The 14,338-nt window shown below is 37.5% G+C and overlaps 1 protein-coding gene across 1 annotated transcript in view; it reads left to right on the top strand.

Moving 5' to 3' along the window:
* The first annotated feature begins 1 nt into the window (after window position 1).
* The window catches only part of KLHL14 (kelch like family member 14), a 70,511-nt gene continuing 56,174 nt past the window's right edge, over window positions 2-14,338 (top strand). Inside the window, exon 1 of the mRNA XM_034429682.3 lies at window positions 2-1,587. Coding sequence (XP_034285573.1) covers window positions 632-1,587 — 956 coding nt within the window. The 5' untranslated portion in view covers window positions 2-631. The remainder of the gene's footprint in view (window positions 1,588-14,338) is intronic.

The raw sequence follows: 14,338 nt of genomic DNA, 5'->3' as shown, positions 1-14,338 counted from the left end.
AGGGGAGGGGCATCCGAAGGGGGCAGCTCAGTCAGCTTGGCTCAAGTGATGGCCTGGCTCTGGACTTTGGAAGGACGGGGTGGCTTCTTTTTCCTGTCCTTTCCTTCCCGTTGGGTCACCGGGTAGCCGTTCTGCGAGCTTTCCCAGTTTACGGAACAACAAGCCCAAACTCTTCTCTCTCTCTCTCTCTCCTCCCCCCCCACTTTCCGCTCCCCACCCCCCACCCCCGGCATGGGAAATGCCCCGTTGCAAATTAGACAGCAGGCTGCTCGCAAGTGGCGCGCGCGTCTCGGTTTCTAGGCGGAAAGAAAGTAGTTGCCCGCAACCCCCACCCACTTTGGGGAGGGAACCCGTCTCGCCTGCCGATGAAGGACGAAGCCCCTTGGCGGGGGGTGCAGAAAATGTCATGCAGCCCGAAGGCTGCCGCGATGGGGGGAAGGGGACGGCTGGATAGGAAGCCTCTCGGCTCTTGCAAGTCGGGTGGGCAAGCCAGGCCTGTAAAGCTCCATGTTGATTACTCTGTGTGCCCCCTCCCAACCACTCATTTCTCCTTATTCCCCCACCCCCGCCTTGCCCCTCTTTGCCCAGGTCGGAGGTGGGTTTCCAGTCAGGTGCGCTGAGGCTGCTCGCCATGTCACGGTCCGGGGACAGGACGTCTACCTTCGACCCCAGCCACAGCGACAATCTGCTTCACGGCCTCAACCTGCTGTGGAGGAAGCAGCTCTTTTGCGACGTGACCCTGACGGCCCAAGGCCAACAGTTCCATTGCCACAAGGCCGTGCTGGCCTCCTGCTCCCAGTACTTCCGATCGCTCTTCTCCAGCACCGCCGGTGGAGGAGGCGGGGGAGGCGGCGGCGGCGGCGGGGGGAGCGGGCTTAATCACCCCTTGGGCGTTGGACCAGGAGCTCAGGACGGCCTGCTTCCGAAGGATCAGCAGCAGCAGGAGGAGCCCGGCACGCCCTCCTCCTCTCCGGAGGACAAGCTGTTGGCCAGCCCTAGGGCCATCAACAACCTGGTGTTGCAAGGCTGCTCGTCGATCGGACTGCGACTGGTGCTCGAGTACCTGTATACCGCCAACGTGACCCTCTCCCTGGATACGGTGGAGGAGGTCTTGTCGGTCAGCAAGATCCTGCACATCCCGCAGGTCACCAAGCTGTGCGTTCAGTTCCTCAACGACCAGATTTCCGTGCAGAACTACAAGCAAGTGTGCAAGATCGCAGCCTTACACGGCCTCGAAGAGACCAAGAAACTGGCCAACAAGTACCTTGTGGAGGACGTGCTGCTGCTCAACTTCGAGGAGATGCGCGCCCTGCTAGACTCCTTGCCTCCCCCGGTAGAATCGGAGCTGGCGCTCTTCCAGATGTCCGTCCTGTGGCTGGAGCACGATCGGGAGACCCGCATGCAGTACGCCCCGGACCTCATGAAGCGCCTACGCTTTGCCCTTATCCCGGCTCCGGAGCTTGTCGAGCGGGTCCAGTCGGTGGATTTCATGCGTACGGACCCGGTCTGTCAGAAGCTACTTCTGGACGCCATGAACTACCACCTGATGCCTTTCAGGCAGCACTGCAGACAAAGTCTGGCCAGCAGGTAAAAGAAAGGGGGAGGGGGTGGAATTCAGCACAAACCTAGTATTTCACAGGGCATTAACTAAGTACCATATGAAAGGGAAAGTTCAAAAGTTGACTTCAGCTGTAAGCAGCTAAGGGAGTGCCTGAGAGGGACTTGCTGAGTAGAGTTTAAGGGCGTGGTAAATGTACCTCCCATAGGTATTGTAGGAAAATAGAAAACAGCCCAAAATATATTCTGGCAACAATCACAGATATATAACTTAGGTCCCAAAAAGGAACATCAAGGAGCAATTGTTAGTTCATCGCCTTTGAAATTTGTTGTTTGGTGAGTTTGCTTATTGAAAGTTTGCAGGATTGGACAGCATCTACTATTTTTGACAAGGACTGTTATCTTAATACAATGATTTAAGAAAAGCTTCTGAAGAACAACCAAAATGATTACCAATGCATTTCCCCCTCCCTTTTTCTGGAAGAGATGCTGTTTGGGTATTTGAAGAAAGCAAGTTATGGAGTCCTCCTCCTCCTAATTATAGAGCTTATTAATTTGAGGGACAGGAGAATGAACTATTGGAGAAGATGTATAAGAAGAGCCTATTGAGAGCAAAGAGAGTAGAAGTTGAGGGGACAGCCCTAGATAACATATTGTAGTGTTCTTCAGGCTCTATACTGTTAAATGGATTTAAAATGCCTTGTCCATCCAAGTAATTTTAGAGGAGCTGTGGGCAATACAGCAAGTAAAGTTGGTGACAGGGGAAAGTGAAATGTGCTGGATAATTCAGTAGACATCTCTTAAAATACAATATGGGAAGAAAATTAGATAGGCAAGCAGCCATGCCTTGGTACCATTAGTTTTAAATCCCATTATGACCTCCCCGGGTTCTCTGGGTCTTTTTTACTTAGAATTAGTGTTTGTTATCTGTGACCACAAAAATAACATATGTTGTGATGCTGCATTAAATATAAATATGATATTTAGTTACCAGAACATGCAATTAATTATGGTCTCTTACCTTTTTTCCAGTTTAACATTTTGTGATTTAAAATTTAAAAAAGCAAATCAGAAATGGAGTAGATTTTAAATGCTATAGTCTGAGTTTATATCTTACAATTAGATTATGTATATACTAATACTAGAGATAATGAAATAATCCCTGCTGTATTGAAAAAATTGATTATCATGTCTATGACATCAGCAGCATTTCCCTTTAAGTGAGTAAAGCTGTAAATATATCAGAGTGGAAAGTGTCTCATACAAAATTTTAAACGGATAATTTAGGAAATAAATGTACAACATAAACAGAACACACACACATATAAATTATGTTTCATATTAACTAAACCAACTGAAAGTTTACATATATCAAACTTTTACATTTTTCTATACAAAGCAGTACTTTCTGACTGAATGTATCAAGAAATAAATCAGATTTGTAGTGTTTTGAAGTGTGTTTTGTTGCTTTGTGTAGAAGAAGTTTATATGGCATTCAGTAAGTGATACCTGAAGAATTTCTCATGTTCCTTTCTTGAAGGCTTTTTTAAAATACCCAACTGCATTATGAACTATTAAGTATCTTGGGGGCTGGCTCAGCCTTAATAGATTATCTCTGGGATAAAATAGCTTTCCCATATGGTGGAAGATTGTGGTGCTTTCCTTAGCTTGAATTCTGTGCACCACCTGTGACACGATGGGTCTTTCCTTGAGGTGGATTACCGAGATACCAGATTGTTTGGTTCAGTGCAAATACCTTCCAGCTTCATTGGTCCATATCATTTGAAGGATGTGACTTCTGAATGTTTACAAGTGTCAGAAATAGTGATACTGGCCTTCCTTTGCTGTCTTACTTCATCCTGGGTAGAACCTACAATCCAGTTTTCTGGACAGTAGCCCATTAAATTCAATGAGGTCTGTTTTCAAGAAAACACATAGGTTTGCATTGTATTGCTTTTTATATCTATAAACATACTCAGATTTGGATATAGAATAACATTGGACATATTTAGAATATTAAACCAAAGGAATTGCTATCATATGAAAAACAATGTTATTCTGACTAACCCTGATATTCTGATCTTATCTTCATGGTAATATTACACAGCTTTATCACTTTGATTGTTAATACCTGTAGGCCATTGTACTGAATTATCACACATACATAAAAAATAAAGAACAGATCAAATACCCTAAGAAATGAAAAAGTACATATACACTAAATAGTGGTGTGTGTGTGTGTGTGTGTGTGTGTGTGTGTAAAAGATTTATGCCATGATTTTGTAAAAGCTGTGATTGAACTGTGATTGACCAGTTTAAATACTCAATGAAAACTAGGACATAAATATTTAAAAATAAAACACTCTTAAAATGTAGCATTAAACAGAAGAAATATTTTAGAAAATATGCAATTAGATATAAGATTTTAATTTAAGAAAGTTATGAAAGTAAAGTAAATTAAGGCAAAAGAACTCAGTGAATGACTTTTAGATACCTTTATTGATTTCTGGAGGAAATAATGACATTGTAATGACATGACAAAAAATGCAAGCATTGGGAAGTAATACACAAATCTGATTCTTTTCCACCTTCTGATAGCTTTGGGTACTGAGATAAACAATGGGATGCCATAAGTAACTTATTGCTGTTCAAGAGTGAAGAAACAAAATTAATGCATCTACTCTTAAATTGACATTTAATACAAACTCTTATTCTTTTAATAGGGCTGTCTCAGGCCTTCAACGTATTTAATAAACATATTCCTTATTTACTTAAAATAACACCATTGTTCCCAAAACACTAGTTATGTAGTACATAGTACATAGATGCTTTGGGATTTGTAGTAATTGTCTATTTTAAACTGTTATAAAAGAAAGCAAAAGTAAATAGCAAAAATGTGAAAACACCTGTAGTACAATACTGATATTTTTGATAACTATGTTAAAATGACATTTAATTTGAAGCATGGGGCCATCATTAAATTTTCTTTCATTTCAAATATTATTAAGATTATAGTTCTGAATTTCAGACTTAGAATAAAACAACTTCTTTGACACCACATTTATATGTGTGTATGTTGTACAACCTATTTAACAGCAAATGTTTTTAATAAGGTGAAATTGAAAAAAATCTAACTCAGGTTTTAAACACTGAAATTAACAGGAATTCATTCTAAGAGTACCTAAGGAAATTGCAACTCTGTAAAGTGCTAGGTATTCTGTATTTGGTCAGTAAAGAGTTAACTTTTAATTACATGTACATTTCATTCTCATTATTTAGAACTTTAAAATGAGATTTTTTTTAAAAAAATGATGTTTTTGTATGCTTACATTCAAATGCTGTAATTATAGTTGTATGCAGGGCGGACCAGTTCCAACAATGGAAAACTGGAATGTGTCTTTGCCCTTCACTGTCTGCAGCCAAACTCTTTAAGACCAACCTGGAAAATTCTGCTCTGGATGTTTTCTGTTGAAGATCTTGAGCTTTCAATTACTCTCCCCAGGGTGGCATGTCTAGTGCCCGTAACCTTTTTGACTTAAAGCAAAAACTTTTGTGTTCCTTTTAATTCTAGCGTATTCATGTTTTGTATTTGATTTTTATAAAGCTACTATTATCACCAATTTAGTTTGTTTCTAACTGATCATTTAAATGCTACTGGTTTAAGGCTTATACGTGTATTTTGTAAAGCTATTCTTGTTTTTGTTTGGAGTCATTTTATGCTACTTTCAATATGGCTTTTTACATTGATTTTAAATTATTTATATATACTATTTTAGGAATATTTCTAACCACAAACTGGAGAATGAATTCAATTGAAATTAGTATGGTACAAATAGAACCTATCACAAGATGAGTACTGTGATGCATGTCTGATTTACCCTTTGTTCCTGATTCAGTAAGTGCTAACAGCCTTGCTTCTGCACACTGATCTTGCTGGTTGAACTGAAAACCTGATTTTATGGTTGCAATTTTGGAAATGGCAGTTTTATAAGTTTTCCTTTAGCCGGAAAGAACTTGTTTGAGAAAAGGGATTCTGAAGAAATGACTTACTACGTTAGAACTATGTGAAGGATTGCTTAAATTGTGTTTTGTTGAATGCCCACCCTGCCTCTTAAAAAGATTTCTTTAGGATAAATTGGTTTAGGAACTACTGAGGGCAGACAAATGATGTCACTGTATGATTGACATCATTATGACTTCTGCTGAACACCTATGCTCAGAAAATATTAAAAAGCATAACTATATTTTTTATCCCTTTAATGGGAGTAGGGAATCAGTCACACCATGCAGCTTCAGGCTGTTTTCATTTACTGACACAATAAACATAGCACAGTTGTGCAGAGTGAGCTTTAAAGCAATTTTTTTCATGGCCAGTTTATTGCAAGCAGCATACCCTCATTTGTAAAGTATTAAGCTCACTATGTAAATAGAAGCATTGTTAGATCTTTAGAACCCCATAGTATCTCTTCTTACTAAATATGTAATAGTCTGTATTAAATATATAGTGTTCTGTCAAAAAAACCCATTGATTTGAACATAGATTTGTTTTCTATGAAGGAATTCTATGACAAATACCTGTCTTTTGAGAATGTGTTACGACTTTGCCCAAAGAGATTATGCACTATATTTTTTCTTAGAAGCTTCTTACTTGGGGTCTTTACCTGCCATGTTATCATAGTCATTGTAACCTTAGTCCTGCTTCAGTGACAATCTTCTTCAATCCATTTTCATTACATTATACATTTGTTGCCAACCAATCTGGAGTATGAGAACATAGTATAACATCATCTACAGTTAATATAATCTCAATGATCAATTTTGGCCATGTCCTATTATTTCCCTAGCATACAATTATGGATATTGTTATATTCACTAGTTAAAGAATATATTCACTTATTTATACTTATTTATTAAATTTATCTGTCACACATATGTATATATTCGATTCTTGTTCCAAAAGGATTGACATTAGGTGTGAAATCATTCTATTTTATCTTCTCTGCTTTGAGTTCACTAGATTAGATTGAAATGAATGGGAATATTCTATGATCAACTTGTAAAAACTTGTCTTGTTTGATTTGAACCTAAGTCTCAATTGAAAAAAAAAATAACCATTCATAGCATTTGAGTCTTCTCATCTCACAAAAAATGCTGGTCTCCCAGTAAACTATCACCAGTTACTGAGCATTTTACTTTGAAATAAACAAATGTGTTTAATGTTGTTTTATGTATGCAAAAGTATTATTTAAGGATATCTCTTATATTTGGTTGGAAGCTATACTTATCTATAGTTCAATATGATTTAATTGTTCTATCCATCACCTGAGAAGCTGTTCTATTTAAGAAATACCTAAAATACAAGTAAGCAGTATAAAACATGTATTTAATTTTGTCTTTTCTCATGGGCAGCAATCTTGCACACAGGCTGTTTAAACACTGGGATTTACTGGGATTTAAGCAATTTAACTGTAGAGGGTTGCAGAGGTACTGAATTGTGATTTAAATCAAAGTATCCTGCTGAGTAATAGAGGGTCAATCTACTACCTGCTGTTTTTGAGCTTAATAAAATAAATATTGGCCCGTGGTTGCCATTTCTTCATCTTCTAGGTAAATTTCCAAATCAGAAGTTGTTTGTTTTGCCTAAATCCTTTTTCCAAAGAGACACTTTCCTTTGACATTATTGTTGGGATTTTCTGTAGAAAGGCTGATACATGGTATGTTTCTGTCACACTGGCATGACCTTAAAATAGTATCATTTATATTTGGCAAAAATGAATCAGAGTGAGTTGTTCTGACAAATAATCAAATATGCAACAATAAAGGAAAGTTATTAGCTGTTTAGTAATCAAATTATATTTTTCTAACAAAATTTGTTTAAAAATATATTGTCCTCAGCTTTATGAATTGATTAATTTACCACCCTGGAATGCTTTCAGGAAGATCATGGTTCCCAAGATTTCTTTGAACATAGTATATCTGTTGTTGTGTCATTTCAAGGGATATAACTGATTTAGCACAAATAAACCCTGCCAAGATTAACAGAAGCAGGCTGATTGGAGGGTGTCTGGAGAAAGTAATGGCTGAGAAAGCAGGCCCACACAAATGCACCTCTGAAAACTCTTGTCTTAACAGAAATCTTAGAGAAGATATAATCTGCCTTAATAAAGGAACAACTATTTATCTGTGGAAGGTTAAATTTAACAAGAGATTCAGAATACAACATTTGCAGTATTTGGATTTTGTAAAAAAAAAAAAAAAAGATAATCACACATAATCAAATATTTGCTAACTCCATTCATATAGGTAGGCCCCAGATTTGAATGTAGGTGAGGATCCAGGATGGCACTAAGTGGTTATGAGGGCAGTTAGGCACATTTTTGAAGTGACAGACAGAAGGAGATATGACAGTAATTAGCTCGCTTTTCAAAGAAAGGGGTTGTTGACAGAGTGGTGCCTGTCCCTTCTTCTAATCCATCTGCCTCTCCCCATGTCTCCCTATTTCTTGCCTTTAGTGAATGCCAAATCTGCTTATAATACGACGTTTATCCTTCATGAATTGGTTAGAAGGAGGCATAACTCTGAATTGACTGAGTGAAGATGATAGATGTAATCCTATCTAAGATTTGCTCACCAATTCCAAAGTCAAGGAAGATGGTAGTGATGATCTACATTAGTCCTTTTTTGTGTGCCTTTTATGTATGCCTTTGAATTAGCTTTTTAACTAAAGGCAATTGCCTGTACTAATCCCTGCAGTTTTCTTGGCAAGTTTTTTCAGAAGATGTTTGCCAGTTCCTCCTTCCTAGAACTTAGAGTGACTAACCTGAGGTGACCCTGCTAATTCAAATGCTGAGAATTAACGGATTTCATTGAACGTAATTTAAAATCTGGTAGATACACCTGTCCAGAAGTGCAATATTATCTTCTCAATGGTCCTTGCATGATTTAAGCAAAGTTCTCAAGTAATGGATAAATTCCTGATTTTTGGAATACAATTTAACAGCATATTGACATCTTCAGTAATAGAAGTCTCCTTCCTGGTTGCTACCACTAGGCTGGGATAGTTACCACTAGGATATGACATTTAATGCTATAAATGTTGCTACCATTAGGCTGTGACATTTAATGCTATATAAGGATGACAGGCTGTGTGCCAGTTGAGACCTTCCCGAGTGACCTGAATTGGCCACAGTGCACTGCCTCAGCTTTTGGGACTATATCCATCTAATAGCAGTTGCCTTAACAGAGTTGGAAGGGACCTTGCAGGTCATCTAGTCCAACCCCCTGCCCAGCAGGAGACCCTACATCTGCCTTCTGAAGCTCTCTCTCCTTCAGGGAGAGGATTCATCAGCACGGGTACTCACTTCCCTCTGTTGAAATTTATGCCAGGCTATAAATAGGCAGTTCAGTTGGCAATGATTGGAAAGGAGCAAGCTCTATATTGGGGGGGGGAGCGATGGGGGGGGCACAGGGCTCACCTCTTTCCCTCATGCTGTTAAGCATGTAAATGAAATTACTGAGTGACATCAGGCATCCTTTCAAGGTTGAGGTATCATCAATATCCAGTTCTTTATTTCTATTCTGGGCTGGACAGAAGATTCAGTAAATGCACTCATCTGGGATATGGAAGCAGTAATGGGATTGGATAGGACAAAACAAATTGCAACTGATTCTCAGCAAGACAAAGTAACATGGTTGATCCTTATGCTTTTTCTGGATGTAATCATGTTCCCTCTGATACGCCAAGTCCATGACATGAGGTTTACTTGAATTCAGAGCATCTACTGAATCAACAGATAGAGAGTGTGGCTCATGGGGCTTTTTGAATCAGGAGGTGCCAGAAACAGTTATACATAACTTTGCCTTGAGACTTGAATATTTCAATTGCTCTATTTGGGGCTGTCTTTGAAGACTACCTTTAGCAGATACATGTGGTTAATGAAACTCTCTTTAGCAGTTCTCCTATGGCTTGTTATCCAGTGGTTACCCGTTTGCTTCTGAGTACAATTTAAAGTGCTTATTGTGACCTACAAAAGGCTATTTAGTTTGAGTCCAGATTACTTAAAGGACCATCATTTTCAGATAGAATCTATGTGCTCTGTTTGAGCAGCATGGGAAGAGCTTATTGGTGCTTTTTAGATTTTAAGGCATAGCCTGAAAACTTTCAGTGGTGCCCTTGTATTTCTGGAACATGCTACCTCCTATCCTTCTGATCCAGATGATCACCACACTTTTATTATTTCAGAAACAGGTAAAAACCTTTCTGTTCAATCAAACAATTGAGAATTAAAATTTCAGTTGCATACATCCAGCTGTTTTAATTTAATTTTAATGATTGATTTTTTAAAAACATTTAATTACCAGTAATTTTCTGTAGTAGCCTCCATGATTTGTAACTTGCTTACCTTGGAGGTTCATACAGTATCTTCTTTTGTAAACTATTCTAATCTACTTCTAGCTCAAATTAATTTTATATGGGCACTTGGGGGTGAGATGATTAGCTTTAATGTTTTGCTTTTTATATGACTACTTTGTTTTACACTGCCCAGTGTCTTTTGATTTGGGTGATTGGCCAGACAATAATCTGGAGACTCAAAAGATTTATAAAGAAATGAGATAGCTAAAATTAATAACAACAAAACAAAGAATACCAGTCTCAATTCTGAACATTTGCATACAGAATACCACTCACAAGCATGAATTATAAGAATTAGGATAGTTAATTGTTACTTGACAAACTATTAAGGGAGGTGCATTGAAAACCAAAAGGGAAATTAATATATATAGCTATGAAATTCTATTCATAGCAGAGTAGAAAGCAATAGGGTCGAAGAAAACCAAGTATTACATGCCAATTCATTTAAACATTAGAATGCAGAAATCTGAAGTCCCATTTAGCTGGATGAGCAGGAGGATTTCCAAATGAAGCAGGGTTAAACTTACCCATTTTGAAGTGAATGAAGTAATGCGTATTATCATCTAAAGTGTATCTCCAATTAAGTCTTTAGCCTAAGATTATCTTTTTGTATCTCTTCTCATTAGATTTGGATCAGTAGCATCTGGGGAATACCAAATTGGTGGGAAAGCATGTAATATCTAGAATGAGGTAGAATATAGGGAAATAAGATCAAAATAGTTAAACAATTTAATAAAAAAAACTTGTCCTAAAAGATAATTTGATGAAATCAACCATGAGAACTGTTGTTTTGTCCTGGGAATTTCAGGTTCATCAAAGAAAGATAAAGTAAACAGTAAACTAGAATGTGGCCACCAAGGAGATTTTGTACAAACAAAATTGCTAGAAGACAAATGAGACCTCTGTAATGGATAGAAAAACATTTGCAGGTACCAGAAAAAAATATTTTAAAGTAGCAGATTATTTGATACAATTGAACTTTATCCAGGAATAGAAATAGAAGTTAGAATGTATTTTGAACTTTGGGGTGATCCTGGGAAAATCCTTTCACTGACACAACATTGAAATGTGTTCTGGGTTTACAGTCTGTTACATTTCCTTGAAATTTGGTTCTTTTCTCCTTAATGTAGTTGCTATACTCTCTCTCTCTCTGTGTGTGTGTGTGTGTGTGTGCATGCACGTATGTGTGTAAATGATACCAATGGTTTCTGTATATCAAACATTATTTGTGTCAGACCTTTTGGTACCTCACTTTTTGTTTATCACCATTATAGCTGTCAAAGTGAGATACTTTAAAAGATGAACTTTCTACCGGTGATTTCACAAGCTTGGATGTGTTTTTAGAATTACTGCTACAGCAGTAATTAATTCAGCTTAACCTAATAGAATGACTACGTCCATTTCTGACAATTATAGGCTTTAGATTTCCCCCCCTTCGTTTTCTACAGCTCTAACACATGTTTTGGGAAAATGAACTTGTTAAAGTAAATGCAGATGGTTCAGAATTATTTACTTTTAAAAATAAAGTAACAAATTCATGATTCACTTTAAACATGAGCTTTTTCTTCATGGCAAACATAAAAACACATCATTCATGTAAATCATTTGGCTATTCAGAATGTTTTATTGGTTATATCTGTTCCTTTGATGTCAATATTGCTTTTTCAAGCACATATACAGTAGCTCCTGATCAGAAGCACCAAATCATACAAACAATACTATTATTCAAATATTTCCATGTTCGCAGACTGATGGCAGTACAACAGTTCCAGAACAATTGCCCTCAGGATTGTCTTGTTGATATTGCCAAATACGTTGAGATATATTTGTACTCTTGGTAAGATTTATACTTCTGTGTTTAGTTTTATGTTTGATCTGCCTGTTTGAAATCTCACCTAAGCTTTCAGTTAAAATAAGTAAGCCTCGGGCTTAAAGAGAAATCCAAAGCCATAAAACAAGTTGGCAGATTTGAATGGGAAGGAATGGTAGTAATTAGTAAGAGTTCTTTTCTATGCAGAGCTAGTAGCTGTGTATTTTGTCACCTGTGCATAGATTGCCTTCTTTACACTGCAGACGTATCTTCTTCTCTGTTTTTAATTAAAAACAACTATTACTTCATTACATTATACCTGAACAGAAAACAGCCCGATAGAAATTTCTAGGTAACTCTTCATATTACTGTATGTGAAACACATATTAATGTAATTGATTTATGGCCTAAAAATGCTAGTTGCAAAATTTGAAAATCTTTAATTTGAAGTTTCAGAGTTTCCATCACTCTATCATTCACTACCATTTTATACATCCCTTATTTGCAGAGAGTATCATCATCATCCATTCATCAGAGACTTATAGCTTATTATGGATTCTCAACAAACATGCATACAGGATGTCTTCCTTTCCAAATGTGTGTACAAACACACACGCACATTCTCCCTCCCTCCCTCTCTCTTGAACACACACACAATCTACAGCTCTAATGACAGAAATAGGTTTTGCCATGATTATTATAGTAATAACAAGTTCAACCATCAGTGGTATGAGAGTTAAAGCAGTTGTATTACCAAAAAAAGAGCAAAAAGTTGTAAGTATGTCACATTTTAAAATATACTCACTGCTGTTCAACTGATTCATTGGAATTGTGTATCTGGCACTATCATTTAGCAAACCTATTCTAATACACAAGTTATCTCTTTATAATTCATTAAAGTAACAATTTTTTCAGGTTTCTGATTGAGCCTGAAGAAAGATACCATTGTTGTAAAACTTACATTAAATTTAATGAATGGCTGGAACTAGCTAGTTTTAATTTATGTTTCCTTTGTTGGCATAATAATTTGGAATTACTAAAGTCCATTAGTGTCTAAAAGTTATTGTAATTAATTATTTTTGTAAGGAAGATAAAAATAATTCCTTTGTTGTAGAGTGTAACATTTTAATTTCTATAATGCATTGCCCTTAGAATGATGAGTATTGATTATTTCCTATGCCTCTTCTTGAATTTATAGATATAAGTCCTTTGAAAGGACATCTAGAACAAAGATGATTAAGCTTGTAACTTAAAGTTGTACCAGTTGAATACAGTTTTAAATACCTATCCTAAACTGGTGTCTTCTAGGTCTGCTGGAGGCAGAGTTGGCTATGGAAGTGTAGTTCAACATATCTGATAGGTTTTAGGTTGGGAACAGTTACTATAGAGCAGGGCTGTCAAACTCACGGCCCATGGGCCAGATGCATCATGCCCTGGCCACAGCCATGCCCTGTTTAGCAAAAGGGGGGAGGTCACAATACGTCACGTTACAACTTTGTGACAATGCGAGTTTGACACCTCTGCTTTAGAGCTTTATAGGGTTATTGTCAAAGATTCACCAGTGAATTTTATCAATGCATTCAGCAGAATTTTAATCCAGTAAACTTTTCTTGTGAGTTCCCTGAATAATCTACCATTATATCTGTGTTATGATATATTTGCAGAACATTTTCTGAATAAAATAGTTCACAGTCATTCCAAGCTATCAGATAGATTGGCTACAGTGTAGATGTAATTCCCCCCCCCCCCAAGTTGCTTTGATTATTTTTGCTTTGATTTATTTCAATTACTTAAAGGTGGAGGAAAGATTGTGTGCAGCCTTCTGCTTATATTACCCTTGTCCTTTTTGGCAGATTATATGTATTTTATATGGAGAAATGGCTGAAAACATTGGATTTGGGTGATAAGGACTGACTTACTGAAAAAGGAAAGTATGAAATTGTTCCTAAAAATTCTTCTTGAACTTGGATAATGCTTAGACATTAATTTGATATATTTGTTAAGGTGGTGGCCTAGAAACCAGGAGACTGTGAGTTCTAGTCCCACTGTAGGCATGAAAACCAGCTGATAACTTTGGGCCAGTTTCAATCTCTAGATCCAATTTACCTGATCGGTTGTTGTTGTGGAGAAAAAGAGGAAAAGGAATAAATATTATGAATGTTTGCCACCTTGAGTTACTTACAAAGTAATAAAGGCAGGATAAAAAATACATACATACATACATACATACATACATACATACATACATACATACATACAGTGGTGGGTTCCTCCCGGTTCAGTCCAGTTCTCCCGAGCCAGTAGCGGTGACGATATGACATCACCAAACCAGTTCTGCCCCCCGCCCCCCCGTCACATTATTCTTGCCTTTTATTTGGCCCCACTCCCAATCTATTACTGCCTCCTGAGTCCCAGCTGATGGCTAGAGGGAAAAAAACTGTTTAAACTCTTGCTGTGGGGCTTCAAAGGGCCGCCCTACAGCTGATCAGTGTTAAAAGAAAACAAATGAGTAAACCAGTGCCTGAAAAAATACATGAGTAGATCCGTGCCTGCAAAAA

The sequence above is a fragment of the Pantherophis guttatus genome, chromosome 3 (assembly GCF_059756535.1).
Source record: "Pantherophis guttatus breed Tessera chromosome 3, ASM5975653v1, whole genome shotgun sequence".
NCBI lineage: Eukaryota > Metazoa > Chordata > Lepidosauria > Squamata > Colubridae > Pantherophis > Pantherophis guttatus.
This window is presented reverse-complemented; position numbering and strand designations above follow the sequence as displayed.